The 20,683-nt window shown below is 50.0% G+C and overlaps 2 protein-coding genes across 2 annotated transcripts; one reads left to right on the forward strand and one right to left on the reverse strand.

Annotated features, from left to right (window-relative positions):
• The first annotated feature begins 803 nt into the window (after positions 1-803).
• On the forward strand, positions 804-12,414 carry ART1 (ADP-ribosyltransferase 1). The gene is made up of 5 exons (XM_081153828.1): positions 804-885; positions 5,061-5,172; positions 5,477-6,251; positions 7,361-7,402; positions 10,025-12,414. The coding sequence occupies exons 2-5, from the start codon at positions 5,110-5,112 to the stop codon at positions 10,120-10,122; spliced, it is 978 nt and encodes a 325-aa protein (XP_081009954.1). The 5' UTR covers positions 804-885; positions 5,061-5,109; the 3' UTR covers positions 10,123-12,414.
• On the reverse strand, positions 11,518-15,933 carry CHRNA10 (cholinergic receptor nicotinic alpha 10 subunit; the record flags this gene model as incomplete). Its single annotated transcript, XM_081153827.1, has 5 exons — positions 11,518-11,975; positions 12,658-13,190; positions 13,861-14,015; positions 14,414-14,559; positions 15,852-15,933. The coding sequence occupies 5 exons, from the start codon at positions 15,931-15,933 to the stop codon at positions 11,518-11,520; spliced, it is 1,374 nt and encodes a 457-aa protein (XP_081009953.1).
• Positions 15,934-20,683: the final 4,750 nt, after the last annotated feature.

Below are 20,683 nucleotides of genomic sequence, written 5' to 3' on the forward strand. Positions count from 1 at the left end.
GAAACTCTGAGCCTGGGCCTGGGGGAGGGTGGGAGGTGGAAAGAGTGGCATCCCCAAAAATGAGTGCTAGTCAGGCAAACAGCTTTAAGACAAGTCTTTCTGCCCCTTTCCGAAGAGACTAGCCACCCCCAAGGTCCCCTAGATTAGAAAATCAGGAGCTACTGCACTGGTCAGCGTTACTGTGAAAAGCAGCATCTGCTCACATATCCTGCCTGCCTGGAGGGACTTGAGCGTTTGCAGTTGCTAGAACAGAAGATATTGTCTGGGACAGTTCCTGGGACCAGATCTACTGGGATCATGGCTTTGTCTTCTCTCCACCCTCTGGCATTGGGGAATTGTTTCTCCCATCCCAAGACTTGGAACCCCAAGAAAGGTCCCAAGAGATGGAGTCAAATCTAGTCATTGAACAGGGGTCCGGAGTGAGGCAGAAAGTCCTCCATGATTACATGGCAAAATGGCACTGGAGCTGGGACTCAGACCCAGCCTTCTTGATCTGGGAATCTCTCCTTGGACCTCAGGTGAGTCTCCATGCTCACCTGAAAGGAACGAATGCAAAGAGATGTTCTCTGAGACCAGGGTGCTGAGCGCAGCACCAAATCCGGGGGGGAGGCAGTGGTTCCAGCCTGGAGCCTCTGTGCCTCAGCCCACTTTCTCTCTGGCTTCAGGGATCCCCTTTTTTATGGGAAGAGCACTGGCCGAGGGCAGACTGGGCAGAGGCTAGTGTTCCTGAGCCTTGAGGAGACATCCAGAAATAGACGGGGGAGAGTCACATTTCTGAGCAGCTGTTGGGGGAGGTACAATATAAAGGGGGAACCTGCCCTCCCCATCCCCTGGAGGCCATTACAGGAGACCAACGCCAGCTTCCCTGCCCTGGAGAAGGCCTAGGTAAGGGGCTCACACCCTCCTCTTGGCACTGGGCTGGGAAATAGTTTTTTAGGGGAAATTTGAGGTATTAATGGCAGAGTTTTAGGAATCATTAGGACAAGTTTTAGGGAATCTTTTATCTTAGTCTGCTTTATCTGTCTGTTTTTCATATTTCTGGAGGCTGGAAGTCCAAGATCAGGGTGCTAGCACGGTCAGGTGAAGGCTCCCTCCCTGGATCATAGCCAATACCTTTTCACTGTGCTCACAAGGTGGAAGGGAGCGCTGTAGGGTCTCTTTAGTAGAACACTAATCCCATTCAAGTAGGCTCCACCCTTGGAAACTAATCGCCTCTCAAAGACCCCACTTCCTAATACCATCACATAAATGTTAGGATTCCAACATATGAATTTGAGGTGGACACAAACATTCAGACCATAGTACCTTTGATAGAGAGGTTTGGGACCATTGGGAAATTTGGGGATTCCTAGGGAGAAATCTGAAGTCACATCCCCAGAAGGGAATGTTTAGTGAGGGCCCAAATAAGGGGAAACTGATGAGAAGTGTCCTAAGCAGATGAGAAGGACAGAAGGGCAGCTGGGATATGAAAAGGAGTTGCCTGGTGCCTCCACTTCCTTGACTCCCATGCCTTCCCCATTACTCTGGCCCCCATCTGATTTCCCCCCAACACTGGGGAAAAAGTTATCAATCCACCTGTTTGCAGTGGTCTACATTATTAGTTGTACCCAGAAAACCTCTCAGATTCTTAGCAAACATTCCAGGAGGCCTCACCTGAGCCTAGCCTTGGACTGAATTCTGGGGACACAGAATGGGTCATACCTGGTCCCTGCCCTCAAGGAATTCACAAGCCAGGAGGGGAGACAGACACATAAGGGCAGTCCAGTATGATCAGGACAGTAACAGGAGCCCAGAGGAGACAGAGGGCTTCCTGGAGGAGGTGACCCCTGAGCTAAGCCTAGAAAAGTGGGTAGCAAAAGAAGGGCATCCTCAGCAAACGGCAGCATGTGCGGAGCCACAGAAAGGGAAATAGCGGAGCCCTGCCTGGAACTTTGTTCTGTACTGCAGCCAAGCAGGGGTGGTGGGACAAGAGGCTAAAGAGATCCTGGAGGGCCGGTCACAGAGGGCCTCAAACACCGGAGGGGGTTGTATTCTGTCCTGAGAGACTCTAACTGGCCTTGCTTAGGTCGTGTGTCCATCCACGAGCCAATCGCAATGGCCAGGGTAGTAGAGCACCAGTTTGGGGTCATGTGTTCCCCCCATGGGGATAATTCCCACCTGAACCCATGGGCTGGATTCTCCACAAGAAAGAGAGAATTTATTATAGACGCTCAAGCTTCTTGTGTGACTTTCAAGAGAACACAGACAAGAGTTTAAGTAGATTTTGCTGCCACATACTCTGCCCATTAGCACTCCACCCTGGAATTGGGAAGCAGCATCTCATGCTTCACGCTCCACAGTGATGCTCTTTTCGGTTCTATATACTCTGTGCCTCCTCTGGTCAGCTCTTCATTTAAACCCCACTTCTGGTACAAATTTGTTTCTGTTAGGCTCTTCTGGTTCCTTTTGTAACATGCATTACATGCTACCTGAAATTACTCCACCTCCACCTCCAGTTCTAGAGAATTTAAAGGAGCAGGGGTTTTGTTGTTGCTTCTGATCATAATTGTATCCTCAGTGCCTGATACATTACAGGTGCTCAAAAATTCTTTGTTGAGGGAGGGAAGATAATGAATTCAGTTTGGGACATGTAAAATTTGAGAAAAACTGCTGCTAACTCCTTTGCCCAGAGAAGTTCATACCTCAATTTAAATTGTACATTGGCAATATATAGGATCTTAGATTTGGAGACTCATAAAATTATAGACACATAGAATCCCAGTGTCTTAGAGACAATGAACTGTCCAAACTTAGTCCCTCCAAGAGCCAGAGGGGATGATGGAGCAGGGATACTTAACCTGAGTGACACTGGGACAGAGGCATAACCACCTGAAATCTGTGAAATGTTTGTGTGAAGGTGCAGATATCCATTCTCTGAGGACAGATTTTAGCTTTCATCAGATTCCCAAAGATAAAGAACCACTGACTGTATTACCATTTGTGCAAAAGAAAGAAAACAGAAATGCCTGTGAATTTTCCTGTGTATGCATAGCATATCTCTGGAAGGATACACAAAAAACAGATGCATCGGTTGCCTCTGGGAGATGAGGTTGGGATTGGGGAATTAGTGAGAAAAACACGTTTACTGTATGCCTTTTGGACTACTGACATTTTGAATAATAAATATGTACTGCCTTTTAGAACATTAAGTTAAAACTTTAAAATATTAAAAATTAAAGTTATGACCCGGCGTGGCGTGGCTCAGCGGTTGAGCGTCAACCTAGGATCCAGGCGATCAGAGTTCGGTTCCCGGTCAGGGCACATGCCCAGGTTGCGGGCTCGATGAATGACTCTCATCATTGACGTTTCTGTCTCTCTCTCCCCCTCTCCTTTCCTCTCTCTGAAATCAATAAAGATATATTTAAAAAAAAAAATTAAAGTTATGATTGATCCTATTAGTGAGAAGGGGTACAAATTAAAAAGCAGATACCATTTGTGCCCACCAGTTAAGTGAAACTTAAAGAGAGATTAATAATATCCAGTGTTGGCAAAGATGTGGAAAAAGGACACTCTCACTCATTGTTGGTGGGAGGGCAAACTGGTACGTTTTGGATGGCAATCTGGTGGTGCCTATCAAAATAAAAAATATTCATATCCTTTAAATATCATATTAGTTCTTGATATCTTTGCTATAAAGATATGCACACACAAGTAGACAAGTATTTATATATGTGGATATTCATGCAATATTATGTGTAACATAAAAAATGAGGAAAAGCTTGTGTCCATTAATAAGGTAGTGATTAAGTTATGGTTTAACTATACCGTGAAATACCATGCTGCCATTATAATGAACAAAGCAGATATATATGTATGACATGGAAGAAGTACATGATTTATTATAAAATTACAGAATGTGTATTTACATGTAAGCATGTTCCCTTTTTATTTTTTGGGAAAAAAAAGACAAAAACAGGTTATATGCAGAAAACTATGTATGTATATTCAAGTATATTAAATGTATGTATAAAACTATTTATGTATATTTAAAATGATATTATTTGTATGTGCATAGGGAAAGGTCCTGAAGGATACTTTTATCACAGGCCAACCCCTCCCTACTGGCAGGCATGGGTAAGAGCGGAAGGGGAATGCAGAGGGAGAGAAAAAAGAAAAGGAACTTGGATTTATATTTCACTCATGCATTTTTCCCACAATAAGCATGCATTACTTTGTAATAAAATAAACAGAAAAGAAGCAGCAGCACTGGCTTAGAAACTGTCTGTTCCAATCCTGACCCAAAGCCGGATGCCTTCTTCTTGGTGCTACTTTGGGCCCCCAGCATGCCCACCCACAGGGTGCAGGAGGCTGTGATTCCCTCAAGCTTTCCTTGGGGAAGCAGGTACTTTCTGTCCGCTCCCCCTCCGAGTCCCTCTTTCCTCACCACTTGGGAATCTACATCTTTCCTGACCTAGAAGCAGTTGAGGGCTCAGTGGAAGAGGGCTCAGCTCTCAGCAGGACTGGAGGGAGAGGGGAAGACCTCTGGATCCCCAAGCCCTGCTTTAAGCCTCTCTGGAGTCCTGCTGTGGCCTCAGCAGCTGATCACTCCTGCCTCTGCCCTGCTCCAGCCTTACATCCACCAGGTGAAGCCAAGGCCTCTCGCCGTGGCAGTCAAGCTCCTTCATGACTGGCCCCAGTCTTTTTGAAAATCCCACACTGAAAGTTCTGCCACACTAGACAAAATGTCTCTTACTCTTTACATCCTGAGAGGTCCTACCTCCAGTTCCTTTGCTCTTCTCGCTCCTGCTGCCTCACACTCTTTTCCCACCCCATACTCCAAACCTTTCTCTCCTTGTCTCCTCTGATTGAAGCTTTATTATCCTATTCATCCTGCAAGTCCCTGTTCACACGTCACCTCCTCTAGGAAGTCTCCCATGTTGCTTCCAGCAAGAAGGGTCCTCTTTCTCTCTTCTGAGCCTCCATTTCTATGTTGTGACTCTGTGCCAGGCACTGGGAGTGGCACAGACTAGGTGTCAATGAATGTTTGTTAAACTGCATAGGTTAACATTCCCATTTTCCAGATGAGGAAACTGAGACCCCAAAAGAGACAGACCCAAGGTCACCTCCAACATGCAGACTCCTGCTATCATGTCTCTGCTGCTTGTGTCCATAGGCCTCATGGAAGCACTTCAGGTACGGTCTGCTGTCCCCGTGCCAGCAGGGAGTTGAGCTGTCAGCTTCTTCTGAACTCTGGAAGGAGGAGCAGAGGGGGGAGAGAATGCCTGATGCTTCCCACGGGACTCGCTCAGCCCGAGGGGACAGCCCCAAACCCCAGTCTGGGGGAGTTTGCAGTTAGCAGTTCCCAACCCCCCCTCCCCCTCCAGGTGTGTTTGGGGCCCTTATAGTGTCTTTCTCAGCCCAGTGGAGGGGAAAGCAGGATAGGCTCCCACACTCCTAGGGCTCATCCTCTCCGCCCTTGCTGCTCCCTCTCCCTCAGAGCCACCCCGTCACACGACGAGAACTCTTCTCTCAAGAAAGGCCCCTGGACATGGCCCCAACCTCCTTTGATGACCAGTACACTGGCTGCACAGCAGCCATGCTCGCTGCTCTCCCAGATCTCAACCGCACGGAGTTCCAGGCCAACAAAGTGTATGCCGAGAGCTGGGCGCTGGCCAGCAGCCAGTGGCAGGAGCGCCAAGCCTGGGGGCCGGAGTGGGCCCTCAGCGCCCCCCGGCTGCCCCCCGCACCCCCTGGCTTCCGCGCTGAGCACGGAGTGGCCCTCCTGGCCTACACGGCCAACACCGCCCTGCACAAGGAGTTCAACGCGGCCCTGCGCGAGGCGGGCCGCACCCGCGTCCACTACCTCCAGCGCTTCTCCTTCAAGACGTTCCATTTCCTGCTGACCGAGGCCCTGCAGCTGCTGAGCAAGGCCCAGGGTGCTCCCCGGTGCCGCCAGGTGTTCCGGGGGGTGCAAGGCCTGCGCTTCCGGCCGGCAGGGCCTGGAGCCACCGTCCGCCTGGGGGGCTTTGCCTCGGCGTCCCTGAAGAATGTCACAGCCCAGCATTTTGGTGAGGAGACCTTCTTTGGTATCTGGACCTGTCTCGGGATCCCTATCAGGGGCTACTCCTTCTTCCCTGAGGAGGAGGAGGTGCTGATCCCCCCCTTTGAGACCTTCCAGGTGATCAACAGCAGCAGACCGGCCCAGGGCCCCACCCGTATCTACCTGCGGGCCCTGGGCAAGCACAGCACGTACAACTGCGAGTACATCAAAGGTGAGAGGGGCACGTGGGTGAGCAGCTGTGCGGAAGGTGGGCTTCCCACCCTGTTCTCAGGGGATACATACAGAAACATTAAAAACAAACCAACAGTGAGAGGGCCACGGCAGTCCTGTCTCCCCATCCCTCCACCCTTCCATCTAAGGGGAGACAGAGCCTTCTGAGGTGGGATGCTTCTCACCCCTGGCAGTGTCTGAGCCAGAGCTGGCCACTTGCCTGCTGGGAGGCTGAAGAGGGTTCCTGACCAAGGCAGGGGTCTTTGGCCATTTGAGGGCCAAACAGACTTGGTCAGGCTTTTCTCCCAGCTGTAAGCTGGAAGGGAATGAGTCTCTAGCTACAGTACTGACACACAGACTGCTGTCGCTAGAAATGACAAGAATCCCAACCTCAGTTTCCAAGAAGAGAAAGTTTATTTGATTGAACAGAAATCCTGTGCTGTTGTGTGTGTTGGGTGGGGGCCAGGATGGGGGTGAGAAGACCTCATGTGGATGCTGTGCCCCTAAGTTCCAGCTCAGGCTGTGGCAGGTCTCAGATACTCTTGTCCATCCCCGCCCCCCCGGACTAGCCAAAGGAGAAATCATGAGGATGGGCCTAGACTCCTAATCTGTGGGTGCTGTGGGCTACTGGTCCCAGCTGAGTAATGCCCAGGGGCTGGCAAGGCCCGGCTTTCATAGCTGGAGGCAGACTGTCTGCTGGAACTGTGGACCACATCTAACATGGGAAAATGTCCTGTGTGGCTTCAGTTCCCACCGCGGACAGCATCACACGTGTGCATGAATTGTCAGAAGGCGAGGAAAACATGCAAAGAACGTAAACTAGCCTGTCTTTGGCTGGGACAGGCCGGCGGAGGCAGAGGTGGGTGTGACAGGAAGGCAAAGGAAGCAGGAGTACCCCTTAGAACAGGCCCTGGTTTTGTGGGCTGGCTCCCTTCTGGCCCCGCTGCTCATAAATCAAGTCAGACCTATGCAAGGAAGGTCTCGCCATAAGGAAGCCGAGTTGGGGGGGAAAGTACCAGCTTTCCTAGAGCACATGGGGATGGCCCACAGGACCCCTTCCCATCCTGAGAGCGATTAAGCCTTTCATTCTTTTCTGTTTCTTCTCTACAGACAAGCAGTGCAAGTCTAGGCCCTGCCATCTGGAAAACTCAGGTAAAGGTTGCAGGCCTCTAGGACAGAGGCCCCATTTGGGGATGAGCAGACTGCCCTGGGGTTGGACTCCTCACCTGGATGTCCCCCTTAGAAGGAAAACAACCCTCTTCTAATTAGAAAAAAAAAAAACCCTCTAAAGCAGACGCCTGTGGGGATTGCTAACCTCTCTCAGAGGATGCATTTATATGTACGGGGCAGTGGTTGGGCGAGCTGACACGCCTGCCACCCTCTCTGGGGCTGCCCCTCCCTCACAGGAGACAGCTGTTCAGGCCCCAGAGAGATCTATGTTGCACAGAGGTGATGGAGGGCAGGGCTGATCCCACAGAGTCCTTCCTGGGCCTTCGCCCTCACCTGGAGAACCCTCTGTCTCTGTTACTGGCCTCAGCACTCCCTCAAATCACCTTCCAGATTGGAGGGTGGACATCAGGTATTAAGAGACCTGGGCTCTAGTCCAGGCTCTGTCCTCTCTTTGTGACCAACTATTCCCTTTCTGGGCCTCAGTTTCCCTATCTGTATAATAAGCCAATTGGACTAGATCCTCCCCAGTCATTTTCAGCCAGGACATCCCTTCCCTTCAATACCTGCTGTGCCAGGGCCTGCCTGGGCCACCCCTTCTCTAGGTGGGAACAGGCTTTTCCAGGGGAACCTACTGGAACAAGCCATTCCCACGGAAGAAACACAGCTGCCCCTCCTCATGGGTCTCTCCTCTCCCTCTGGGCTCTGTGAACAGTGGACAAAAAGGAGCCCCAGTCTCCACTGTGTTCTCACTCAAGAGTACCCACTCAAGAGTTCCAGGAACCCCATGCCATGAATCCTCACCACAGCCCGGCAGTATAGGTACTGTCATCACCCTGTTGTACAAATGAGGGAACTAAGGCACAGAGAGGTGAAGCAACCAGCCCTACACCACACAGCTAGTAAGGGGTGGGGTCCAGAGAGCCTGACCCTAGAACCAAACTCTGAGCCACAACTCCAGGTTGGCCCCCACCTCCCCAGATACCATCTCATTTTATCCCTCACTGCACAATAACCTATCAGAAGGAGGCAGAACACAGAGTATCACCCTCATTATATAGTAAAGTGAGACCCAGAGATGGAAGTGACTTTCCCAAAGCGACAGAATAAGTTAGTAGCAAAGCCAGAGCCAGAAGCCAGGTCTCCAGCCTCCAACCTGCTTCTTTGAGTTTTGATAATGAAATTTCATGCACTGGAAAAGTTTAAGATCTCCCTCAGCCCCCGCCCACCAGCACCTCTACTACCAGGGTTTGGGCAGAGGAGCCAAGATCAGCGTCACTAGCTCCCATTCAGATCTCTACCCACGCTTCATCCCACCCTGCAAGGCCTTGTGTGTCCATAGGAGGCAGGAGGACAGACCTAATAACCTCTGGTATCTCCCAGTCTCTTCCTCTCTGTTTACCTTTCTCCCTAAATTCTTTTTTTTAATTAAATTTATTGGGGTGATATTAATAAGATTATATAGGTTTCAAGTGTACATTTCTGTGATACATGATCTGTATACTGCATTTTGTGCTCACCACCCAAAGTCAAATAGTCTTCCGTCACCATACACTGTATTTGACCCCTTTTATCCTTAACAACCCCTCCACTCCCATTCCCTCTGGTAACCACCATACATGTCTGTATGTCTGTGAGTTTTTGTCTGTTTCTCTTGTTTGTTCATTTGTTACTTTCAGTTTTATATCCCACGAGTGAAATCATATGGTTTTTAAAAATTTATCTTTATTGTTGAAAGTATTACATGTCACCTTTCTCCCCGCCATTGATCCCCTCCTCCCTGCTCCTGCCTCCACCATACAGTTCTTAACTTTTTCTGACTTAGTTTACTTAGCATGATAATTCTCAAGGTCTATCCATGTTGCAAATGGCAGTAGTTCATCTTTTCTGAGTAGTGTTCCATTGTATATATGTACCACATCTTTTTTATCCAATCATCTGTCAAAGGACACTTTGGTTGTTTCCATGTCTTGGCCACTGTGAATAATGCTGCAGTGAACACAGGTGTGCATGTATCTTTGCAAATATATGTTTTCAAAATTTCCAGGTAGATATATAAAAAAGGGGTTTCGGGGTCATATGGTAACTCTATTCTTACTTTTTTGAGGAGCCTCCATAGTGCCTGTACCAGTTTACATTCCTACCAGCAGTGAATGAGGGCTCCTTTTTCTCCACAACCTCCCCAACACTTGTTATTTGTCTTATTGATAACAGCCACTCTAACAGGTGTGAGGTGGTATCCACTGTAGTTTTAATTTGCATTTTCCTAATAGCTAGTGAAGTTGAGCATCTTTTCATATATCTGTTGGTCGTTTGTATGTCCTCTTGAGAGAGGTGTCTGTTCAGGTCCTCTGCCCATTTTTTAATGGGACTGTTTGTTTGTATGGTGTTGAATTGTATGAGTTATTTATATATTTTGTATATTGACCCCTTGTCAGAGTTGTTACCAAATATTGTCTCCCAACTTCCCTAAATTCTTGCTCTTTGACTCTGTCTCCCATCACACTGTGTGCACCAGTGCTTCCAGCTCACTCTGCTTGTTTCTCATCTTCTTTGTGTACCTCACTTCACCCCTAAATATCTCTCTCGGCCTCTGTTTCCCTGCAGGCATGGGCCAGGGTCCCTTTTCTGCAGTCTGGTCCTTTCCACTGCTGCTCTGGTTCCTTGTTGGAAGAGCCTTTCCAGAAAGTTCAGGCCTCCTCTGACCCATCAGAATCTGAACAGCCCTGCCTGTCACCTCTGCCCAACATGAGGATGTCGGCCACATGTGTGCCTGAAGTGTAGCCAAGATCTGTAGAAGCTCCATCTGCAGGGAACTCTGGGACCTTCTCTGGCAGCTGCCAGGCCTGATGGTGGAGAAATAGAATTTGGGGCCTGATTTTTACCCAGTGCTCTAGGAGTGACACATTGAAGAGAGGTAGGGGGACTCCAGGACAGGCAACAACTCACTTGGAGGTAGAAGATTAAACTAGTGGTGTCGAGGTGCTTGGGGAGGAAAGCACTTGGCCATGGTACTTGCTGGTGTTACTCAAATTCCTCACATGCGCACAGCAAGTTCTGATTTACTCCTCCAGGGAGCTTTCTCTGACTTCTCTGCCCCTGCTGGGTTAGGGTGCTGCCCCAGAAGTCCTGGGGGCTTCTCTACACCACATGTCTGTGTCTGTTGCCCATGTCAGATTGTGAGCTTCCTGAGGTCTGGGACTGGGTCTGAGGCAAAGAGGTTGTGCTGGGGAACGTGTGCAAGTCAGTAGGAACAAGTGCCTGTGAACAGCTGGTCCCCACAATGTCCCTACCTTGCATACTTTCAAGTTCTCTGAATGTCAGTGTGTGGGAATGCGGTGGACTGAAGCTAACCCCAGAGAGAGGGGAACAGGAAAGATAGCAAAGAGCTTTAGGTCCTCTGCCAGGGTCTTGGTCAAATCTGTCATTTTCTAATGAGCAAAGATGAAATTCCTGTTTTCATCCATGAGTCAATCCTAAGGCTCCTGTTTCTAGAGAGACAAACCTGGACCCCCATCTCCCATCACCACGGGCCCCAAGGTAAGACAGGACATAGAGGAGGTGCCAGACACACACTCACTTTATGGTAAGTTGGGGCTTTGGGGCCAAATCCTTATGTGGCCTCCTGCCCTAGAAACTAGGTCATGAATCTGAATCCCCAATCCATTTCCCTGAGCCCCTAGGCAGGCACAGGCAAGACCAAGTTCCTGTAACAGCAGCCACTGAGGAAGGAAAAGAAGGCAGGAAATGTGGCGGTTCTGTTTCTCATAACTTGCACTCTCCCCACTGAAAGCTCCAATACTCATCATTGAAGTTCAGTTCTGTCCCTCCAGGACTGCACTTGGACCTTGATTCTCTTTAGAGTTCCTCCTCTGTAGGATTTAAGAGAGTGGCAAGCTCTAGGTTTTTCTTAGAGATCAGGACACATAGACAACAAGTGCTCCCTCGTGATGTGTGAAGTCAGCAATGCTGATCCTGAGAGAGGGTGTCGTGGGCTCTTAGACGCAGTGGGGAGAGACTGAGTGGTCTTTCTGAGGGTCAGCAACCACCTGGCCTTTCCATCCCTGTCCGGAATTGCTGTGGTTGCAATTGTTGTGGACTCACAGGGCCTGCACCAGCACCAGGAGGCTCATGACCAGGGCCATGGAGAAGAAGATGCCCAGGAAGAAGCGGTCCATCACACGGGCCAGGCGTTTCCAGTCCTCATGGCGGTGCTGGGCAGCCCGGTGGCTGCGGAAGGTGTTAGCGATGGTGGCTACGTGGCGCAGCAGGGCTTCCTGATGGCACAGACACCGAGGCTCATGGCAAGGGCCTGCTGGGAGGCCAGCCCCTTCCTCAGGAGGCTGGGGGCTGTGAGGTGACTCGGGCCGTCTAGATTGCCCACAGGGCTCCCCTCGTTCTCGCACGCACAGGCCCCGTGCCAGATACCCCAGTAGGAAAGCCCGAGCCCAGGCTGGCACTGGGCGGGCACTGGGACCACAGTAATGCAAGTTCATGATAAGGATAGTGAGTGCCGTGGAGAAGGTGACCATGGTCATGGTGGCCATGTAGTACTTCCCTGCAAGAGACAGAGTGAGGTAGGGCACAAAAGATGAACTCAGGGGGCCTGGGCTTCCCAACCACCTCTGCATAAATAGGAACCCACCATGAGGTTCTCAGGACCCTCCAAGCCCAATGGATGAAAGAGGAAGGAGGTAAGGGCCAAGGTCTCCCCAGTCCGCATCCCCACAAGTGGGTTCTCAGAAGCTCCCTGCTCGCTAATTTTTCCCCTCACTGCTGGAGGCTACACTTACCCACAAGTCACCCTCTCAAATGGCAGCCACGACATGGGGCAAGTGACCCATCCTTTCAGTACAACGGGGATTACAACAGAACCTACCTGTAGGCCTCTGGAGATGCTTCCCTGAATTAATAACCGTCAAGCGCTTGGAGCACTCGGTATACTTTGCCTATCATTATGACCCTGGAGACAGTGACCTCCCTCCATCAAGTTCTTGAAAAAAACGACAGTCTGTTTACTCTTCCCCATCGGTAAGGGAAGGGTGTCCTCCCTGGAAGGGGCGCCTTCCCTTGGGGAAGAGGCGTGCTCCCAGGACGACCCCCTCCCACAGCGAAGCGGGGCCACTCTGGCGACCCAGGCCCCGCCCCTGTACCGGTGGGGACCCCCGCGCATCGGCCTGTGCCCCAGGCCCCCGATGCCCCGCCCGCACCCCACCCCCGCCAGCCCCTCGCCCCCTCACCGATGAGCGGCACGCTCTCCGCGGGGGGCATGCTCTCGGCCAGGATCAGCTGGAAGACCGTGAGCGCCAGCAGCACGGTGACGCCCAGCGACACTTTCTCGCCCGAGTCGGCCGGCAGGTGGAAGGCGAGCGGCGCGAGCAGCGAGATGAGCACGCAGGGCAGCAGCAGGTTGCACACGTAGGCGGCGGCGCGGCGGCGCAGCAGCAGCGTGAAGGTCACGTCCGGGTAGGGCTCGGAGCAGCAGCCGTAGGTGAGCACGCGCCGCCGCGCCGGCATGCCCAGCACGCGCCACTCCACGTTCTCCACGAAGTCGGCCAGGCTGGCGCCGTCGCCGCGCGGCCGCACGTCCAGCTGGTGGCCGCCGTGGGTCCAGGAGCCGAACGTCAGGCCGCAGCGCTGCGCGTCGAACGGGAAGGCCGACACGTCCACGCGGCACGAGCTGCGCGTGATGGCCGGCGCGTCCCAGCGCACGGCGCCGTCGTGCCGCAGGACCACGTTGGTGCCGGCGGAGGCCGGCGGCTGCGCGTCGGCTCTGCGGGAGGGGGTGGGGCGCCCTGAGGCGGTGGCTCTGAGCCGCCGGGCCTCGGCAGCGCGGGGGGATGGTGCCCTGCGGAGGGCCCTCTGCGCTTTCGGAGGCCTAGAAGGGGCAGCGCCCGAGGGCCCACAAAGGGTATCGACCTAGGCCAGGGCGGCGTAGAAAGTCCTCTGCAAAAGTTGGCACGTGGCGGCACAGTGGCTTCCCTTGGGTGTCATCTGCTGAGATTGTCGAGGGGCCCCTAGGGAAATGTGCCCAGCCACGTGTTGTCTGGGAAACAAGAAAGAGGATGCCCTAGAGGGCCCTAGGCAGCCTCTGGGGAGCCCTGAGTCTGAGAGCCGGCCGGGAAGGGTGGAGTGTGCCATAAAGAGCACTTGTGCCCCTCTCTGGGGGAGATACAGAACTGGTCCAGGAACGCACAGTGGGTTCCTAGGAGACATTCGGCCCGGGTTGCCTTGGGACAGCCTCAAGGCAAGGGGCTGTCAGGAAGCCCCACTGGGCCATGTAGCCACCACTGCCAACACCTGGGTTAAAAGGGTCCTGGGGGACAGCTTCCAGGGCAGCATAGCAGCTGGTGAGGCGGAGGCATGGGGGATAAGTGCATGCCCACAGCCAAGGGCAGCTCTAGGGAGGGCTGGGCGAGGGGAGGGGCCCAGGCAGGCAGTACTTGTTATAGAGGACGATGTCTGGCCGCCACACGAGACTGCTGGGGATGCGTATGGCATCCAGGCCACCATAGTCATCGGGGTCCCATCGTAAGTAGGCATCTGTCCACTCCTGTCGGATCCACAGGTATAGGGTCAGCACTTGGTTGCGCTCATCCTAGTTGGGGTCAGGAAGTGGACACATGTGGACACATGTACATGCATATCCTCCCCTGTGTGTGCACACTCACCTATAGATCTCTGGTCAGTACCCACAAACCCAGCTTGCCCATACAGTCCAGTTCCTACCCAGGCCTTGTTGTGACCTTGGCAGGTCCTTCTCTTCTCCAGGCCTCAGTTTCCTTAGCAGTTACATCGGTGATAATCCCTGCTGGGCAGGGATTCAAGTGTGCAAAATGTTGGTCACCCCATGGGCACCCAACTGTATCCAAGTTAGCAGCTATTATTATTAATGTTAATGTTTACAGAAAAGAATTGTTAATGAATAATCCCAATCTCCCACCCCCAAATTCCTCGACACTCACGCTCCACAGTTATACAACCACCACAACATACCATATCGATGATCTGGGACAATGTCACCTCCAGGGTCACGTTCAGAGCCTGATCTGTATCTGCCACAGGTCTCAGGGCACTTGTGTAGTTGGCGAAGAGGTCACGGAACAGCTTGTGAGCCAGCCTGCCCTCAGCTCCCAAGCACTCTGGGGGACCAGTAAGAAGGTTTACCCTTGTCCAAGAGACTGCGCAAACCCTCCACCCACACAAGGCTGGGGCTGTCACTTGCTCCACTCTCTCACAGTGGTCTGACTGGTCCTCTGTCCCCCAGGCTGGGACTCTAATTCTTCCCTGGCCTCCTAGGGATAAATGAAGTGAAGTAGGTGGAGTGAATTGGAACTGTCTTCTGAAGCAAGGCTGATTTCACCCCCACACCTTTCCTTTCCCCAAAACCTGGATTCTGCCTGCCCTGCCACGAATGCTAGAGGGGCCCAAATAGGCCACAAGAGTCCCAGCTCTCACCCAGGCATCTGAACCCCATTGTCCCACCCCCTCCTGTCTCTCAAACCTGCCTCCACTTCTCCAGTTGCACTTCCGTTAATTTCTTCAAAGCCTCTGACACTATGGGCCAGTCCCTCCTGAAAACACACCCTTCCCTAGGCTTTTGTGACACACCATATTGTCCTCCATCCCTGAATTAAGCCTTGCTTCCCAGAATCCTGTCCTTGGCCCTCGTCTCCTTTTTCTCCGGTCTCCTGAGCTCCAGATCCATATATACAACAATCCACTCTTGAATGTCCTGTAGGCACCTTAAACTCTCTAGGTCCAAAATAGGAACTCATTTCCTCCCCCCATGCTCTGGAAACCTGATCCTTGTTTGGTGTTCCTGGTCCCAGCAAACAGCACCCCCCAGTGACCTCAGCTGGAAATTTGGGAATTACATCTCCCTCCTCCTGTCCGTTACCCCTGCAAACCAAACAATACCCATAACCTGTCAGTCATACTGCTGAACATCTTTTGAATGTTTAATTTCCTCTCCAGCTCAGGCCTCATCCTTCCTCTCACAGACCACAGCAGCAACAGCCTCCTCACTGCTCCCCTTTGCCTAAGGCTCAGCCTCTGTAATCATCCTCCATACTTTTGAGAGATCAAGCTTTTAAACATGCAAATCTGACCAGGCCAGTAACTGCTCAGAACCAGTCCATGGCTCCTCATTGCCTGCTGGATAAAGCCCCAACTTAGTCTGGCATTCAAGGCCCTTCATTTTCTGGCCCCTGGTTTTGCCAGCCCTATCTCTGGGAGTAACCCCCAGCTCACCCCTCCCACCTCAGTCAAGCAAATCTCCTCTTACCCTTTTCTGCACCCCCTTCCCCACCCTCCCCAGGGAGCTTGTTCTCCAGCACAGGTACTGAAGAGAGAGCATGTGGGGAGAGATTTAGGGGGACAAGGACAGCAGCAACACCCAGAGAGGCCAGGCCTGGTTTACTGAGCTTCATACCTGGAAGGAATGGGAGCAGGAACAGAAGGCCCAGTCTGGAGACAGAGAAGCCAAGACTGAAGTGGTAGCTTCTGGGCCCCATGGCTACTTGCAGGGCAGGTCTCTGGGTGTGAGCCTCCTAGCCCAACCTAGGGCAGCATCAGGGCCTGCTAGCAAGGATGGTGTGGACCGTACCTGGAAGTCAGAAGTAAGATCTTTGCCGGGTCCAGCTACCCACTGGAGAGCCCTGCAACCCATCTGGTTATCTGACCCTCCTTTTTGTACCTGCCCTTGGATTTCAGTACTTGGTCCTCTGCACCTGCTGCTTCTCCTCTGCTGGTCCTTGCCTCTTCTGGCCTCTGTCTCTGCCCCGCCCCCCAACCCCTTTACCTCTCCCTCAGCCTGTTTCCTTCAGTCTGTGTCTGTAACTTTCTTGGTCTCTCTTGGCTTCCTTGTCTCTAAACTCCCTTTTTCCACTCTGTTCTTTTCTCCTCCTTCTATCTCAGTGCCCCCCCGCCGATTTCCTGCCTCCATTCCCCATACCTAAGCTCGGGATGAGCCTGGTGCATTCTCAGCAGGACAGGGGAAGAGACTCCATCGTTCCTGAGCCCTCAGAGGCACAGGACAGCAGGCCTCTCCTCTTGGCCCTTTTCATTAGCTTAATTACACCTGTGCCCAAGGGAACAGAGCAACAGAAACTGACACCTCAGGCCACTGGGACCTGAATTATTCAACTTCTGTAAGGCAGCACCCAGGCTCTGCTCAGGCCCAGCTTGAAGGCTCAGGCCCAGCTTGAAGGTGGAGGGTAGAGAGATGTCAGGTTCAGGATTTGTAGGACACTGGGGCTTAAGGGTGTTAGAGGCCAGAACCTATGGATAGTAACTGTTCTCCCAGCTCTGCCACCCAGGAAAGGACTGAACACATCTGTCCAGGTGCTTGGTGCCAAGCAAGCTCTCCATTCCTGCTGGGAGTGGTGCTAAGCCGTATGTTGTTCCAGGTGGCAACTAAAGCAGGAAATGCAGCCCATATCCTCGCCTGAGTCCCCACAGCCACCCCAATCTGAGCCTGTGTTCTCCCCTGCCCAAACACCATGGGCCATAGTGGGTATCAGGGAAAACAGACATTTAGTGTCATTTTCAGCTTAGAGCTGTCTGACCACGGCAAGATGTTAAAACACTCTGGGGTTCAGTTTTCTCAAACAGGATGAGATTAACAGCCCTCACTTCAAAAGTTGTTAGGATTAAATGAGACCACCCAACAATACAAGGCAAGTGCCTAGCACATTGCCTGATGCTCAGTAACAATCAACAGTATTTGCACTACAGTGAGTTAGGGTATCTTCAGGAACACACATTGAGATTCACAAGCCCCCAGCCCCTGGCAACCACCATTCCACTATCTCTATGATTTTGACTACATATCTCATACAGCATTTGTCTTTTTGTGACTGGTTCATTTCACTTCGCATAATGTCCTTAAGGTTCATCCATGTTGTAGCATGTCATAATTTCCTTCCTTTTTAAGGCTGAATAGTGTTGTTTTTACTGCATTTTGCCTATCCATTGATGGACACTTAGGTTGCTACCACATTTTAGCTATTGTGAATAATGCTGTGAACATGGGTGTGTATCTCTTTGAGACTACTTTCAGTTCGAGTCTATACCCAGAAGTGGATCATATCGTTATTCTCTTATTTTTTCTTTTTATTTTTTTAAAAGAGGTCCAGCATTGGACTCTTCAGTTAAAAAAAATTGAGAGAAAAATTTTTTAAATTGATTTTAGAGGGAAAAGGAGAGAAACATCAATTTGTTGTTCCACTTACTTATGCAGTCATTGGTTGATTCTTGTATGTGCCTTGACCAGGCATCGGACCCACAACGTTGGCTATGGGGATGATGCTCTAACTAACTGAGCTATCAGGCCAGGGTGGTAATTCTATATATATATATTTAATATATCTTTATTGATTTCAGAGAAAGGGTGGAGAGAGTTGAAACATCTATGATGAGTGTCATCATTGATCGGCTGCCCCCAGCATGCCCCTTACTGGGGACTGAGCCTGCAACCTGGGCATGTGCCCTGACCAGGAATCGAATCAAGATCTCCTAGATCCTAGGTTGATGCTCAATTGGGCAGTAATTCTATTTTTAACTTTTTGAGGGATCTCCATACCATTTTATGTAGCAACTGTACCTTTTTGTATTCCCACCAGCAATGCACAAGGGTTCCAATTTTTCCATATCCTCACCAACATTCATTTTCTGAGTTTTTGATAGCAGCCATCCTAATGGCTGTGGAGTGGTATCTCACTGTGGTTTTGATTTGCATTTTCCTAATGATTGGTGATGTTCAGCATCTTTTCACATGCTTATTGACCATCTCTGTATCGTTTTTGGAGAAATGTCTACTCAGATCCCGTTTTTTTCATTTGGGTTATATTTTTGTTGTTGAGTTCTAACTCTTCTCTATATATTCTAGATATTAATCCCTTATCAGATACATAATTTACACATATTTTCTTCCATTCTTTGGGTTGCCTTTAACTCAACTGACTTTTAATTTGATTGATTTTAGAGAGAGGGAGGGGGGAAAGAGAAACATTGATTTTTTGTTCCACTTATTTATACATTCATTGGTTGATTCTTGTATGTGCCAGAATTGAGGATCAAACCCACAACCTTGGCATATCAGGATGATGCTCTAACTAACTGAGCTACCTGGCCAGGGCTTCATTCTTATTTAATGTAAGCATTAAATAGCTCTAAATTTTTCCCTTAATACCACTATCACTGTGTTTGGCATGTTGTGTTCTGTGCTTTACATACTAATTTCTCTTGTGGTTTTGTCTTTGTTCCATTGGTTGAATATGTTAATTTCTACAAATGTGTGAATTTCCCAGTTTTACTTCTGTTGCTGATTTTTAACTTCATCCCATTGTGATCAGAAATGATGCTTTGTATAACTACCTTTTTAAAATCTATAGAGACTTCATCTGTGGCCTAAGGTATGGGTAACCTGGAGAATGTCCCATGTGCACTTGTCTGTGTCATTAGGTGCATGTTTGTTAATTGTTATATATTCTTGCTATACCATTTTAAATTCCCACAACCACACCAAATCCGAACACTTAAATAGTACTTATCAGCCTCATCTAATTCCTTGCAAAACAGTCCTGTGAAGCGGTAACATCAGGGATCATTATCCACTTTACACAATGAAAACTGAGAATTAGAAGTGTGACCCAAGGTTTAAAACAAACAAATCCCCCAAAGCAGAACAAGGAAGTCTTGAATGTTAAGTATATGCCACTGGGCAATTTGAGACACCTCCCATATCCTCCACTGGGAATCCAGGCATATAAATATATGTACAGCAGCCAGGGTTAATCAGCAATCTCACTCCTTCACCCCTAAACTTGCCCTTATAAACCTACTCTGTGTCTGTTTAGTACCAAACTGTTCTCTCTTCAACCAATGGTCAGTTGTCCTTTAGACTGCAAAGCAAACAAGGCTACCATAATACTCCTTGGGGCAAGAAGGCTCAAAACCACAAACGGGCCCTGGACAGCATAGCTTAGTGATTAGAGCATTGGCCAGAAGACCTAAGGGTTGCAGGTTCGATTCCCAGTAAAGGGCATGTACCTGGGTTGCAGGTTTGTCCCTCGTCTTGGTCAGGGTACATGCAGGAGGCAAGCAATTGATGTGTTTCTTTCAAATCGATGTCCCCCCCCCTCCACTCTTTCTAAAAATCAATGGAAAAAATATCAAGTGAGAATTAAACAAAAAAAACCCCAAACCCAAAAACCACCAACAAAGGGAAAGCCAATAAAATACCACGGATGCTATAAACATTTCATTTTATTTATTTTTTTTAAGAAAGTAGCTTCAGAAAAAGAGGAAAATAATCTAGATCATTTATTTATATATATATATATTTAATAAAAACCTTTACATAATCTTCATGCATAAAGATCCAGGAGTAGCCATGTTGTCTGTCCCAAGCTGTTACCTGGGGCGCTGCCTGCCCCTGAAGCCTGCCTCAGTGATGGTTTTACCTTCTGGGGCTGGAGATGGAGGGTGAGAAATGCTTTGGACTAGAATGGGAGGGACAGGGAGGACTACCCAACCTGCCATGTTTTATCCAAACTCTCAGGCAAATCTAGACAGGAGGTTTTAGCAAGACAACTGAAAACCAGGGACCAAGCTGAGTTCTGGGAGCTTCCCAGAGACATGGGGTCTGAGATCAAGGGCTCCTGCACATGGTAGTAGGGAAGGTTTGGTGTTGATGGAACGTTCAAGGAAGGAATAAACAAGCCTTGAAAATCGACCCTCCATGGCAGGCACTCACTTCTACCCTATACAAATCAGAAAGACCCTGTTCTGCTTCCTAACTCAGTCCAACCCTCTTTTGACTTTAAAACTTTAACTCATCAACCTACTTAAGAGACAGATTCTCCTTCCTTCTGTGGATAGTTCATCTGTTAAGGAAGGACAGACTTACACTAACACATTTTTCCCATCATCTCTCCCACTCCTAAAGAGTCCTAGTATAAAAGGGCTAGGGTAGGAGCAGGGAAGCAGGATGGCATGTTCACAAGATCCAGAATGGGTGAGGGTGGAAAAGAATTCCCTGGTTCTTTGAGGGGATTCTGTCAAAGACGCCATATTGACCATTTTTAAAAAGAAAAAAAAATATGAATGATCTTGAGGATTGTAAAAAGAGACTTGGCTTCTTTTCTGGGTCCTAAAATCCCTTATGCCACGTTCTGTATTAAGGATGCCCTGAACAATTGGAGGATGTTGCTTGGAGTGGCAGGATAGGAGGGTGGCTATGGAGCCAACCCAGAGAACGGC

This window comes from Miniopterus schreibersii (assembly GCF_964146895.1).
Source record: "Miniopterus schreibersii genome assembly, chromosome: 12".
In the NCBI taxonomy this organism is placed as follows: Eukaryota; Metazoa; Chordata; class Mammalia; order Chiroptera; family Miniopteridae; genus Miniopterus; species Miniopterus schreibersii.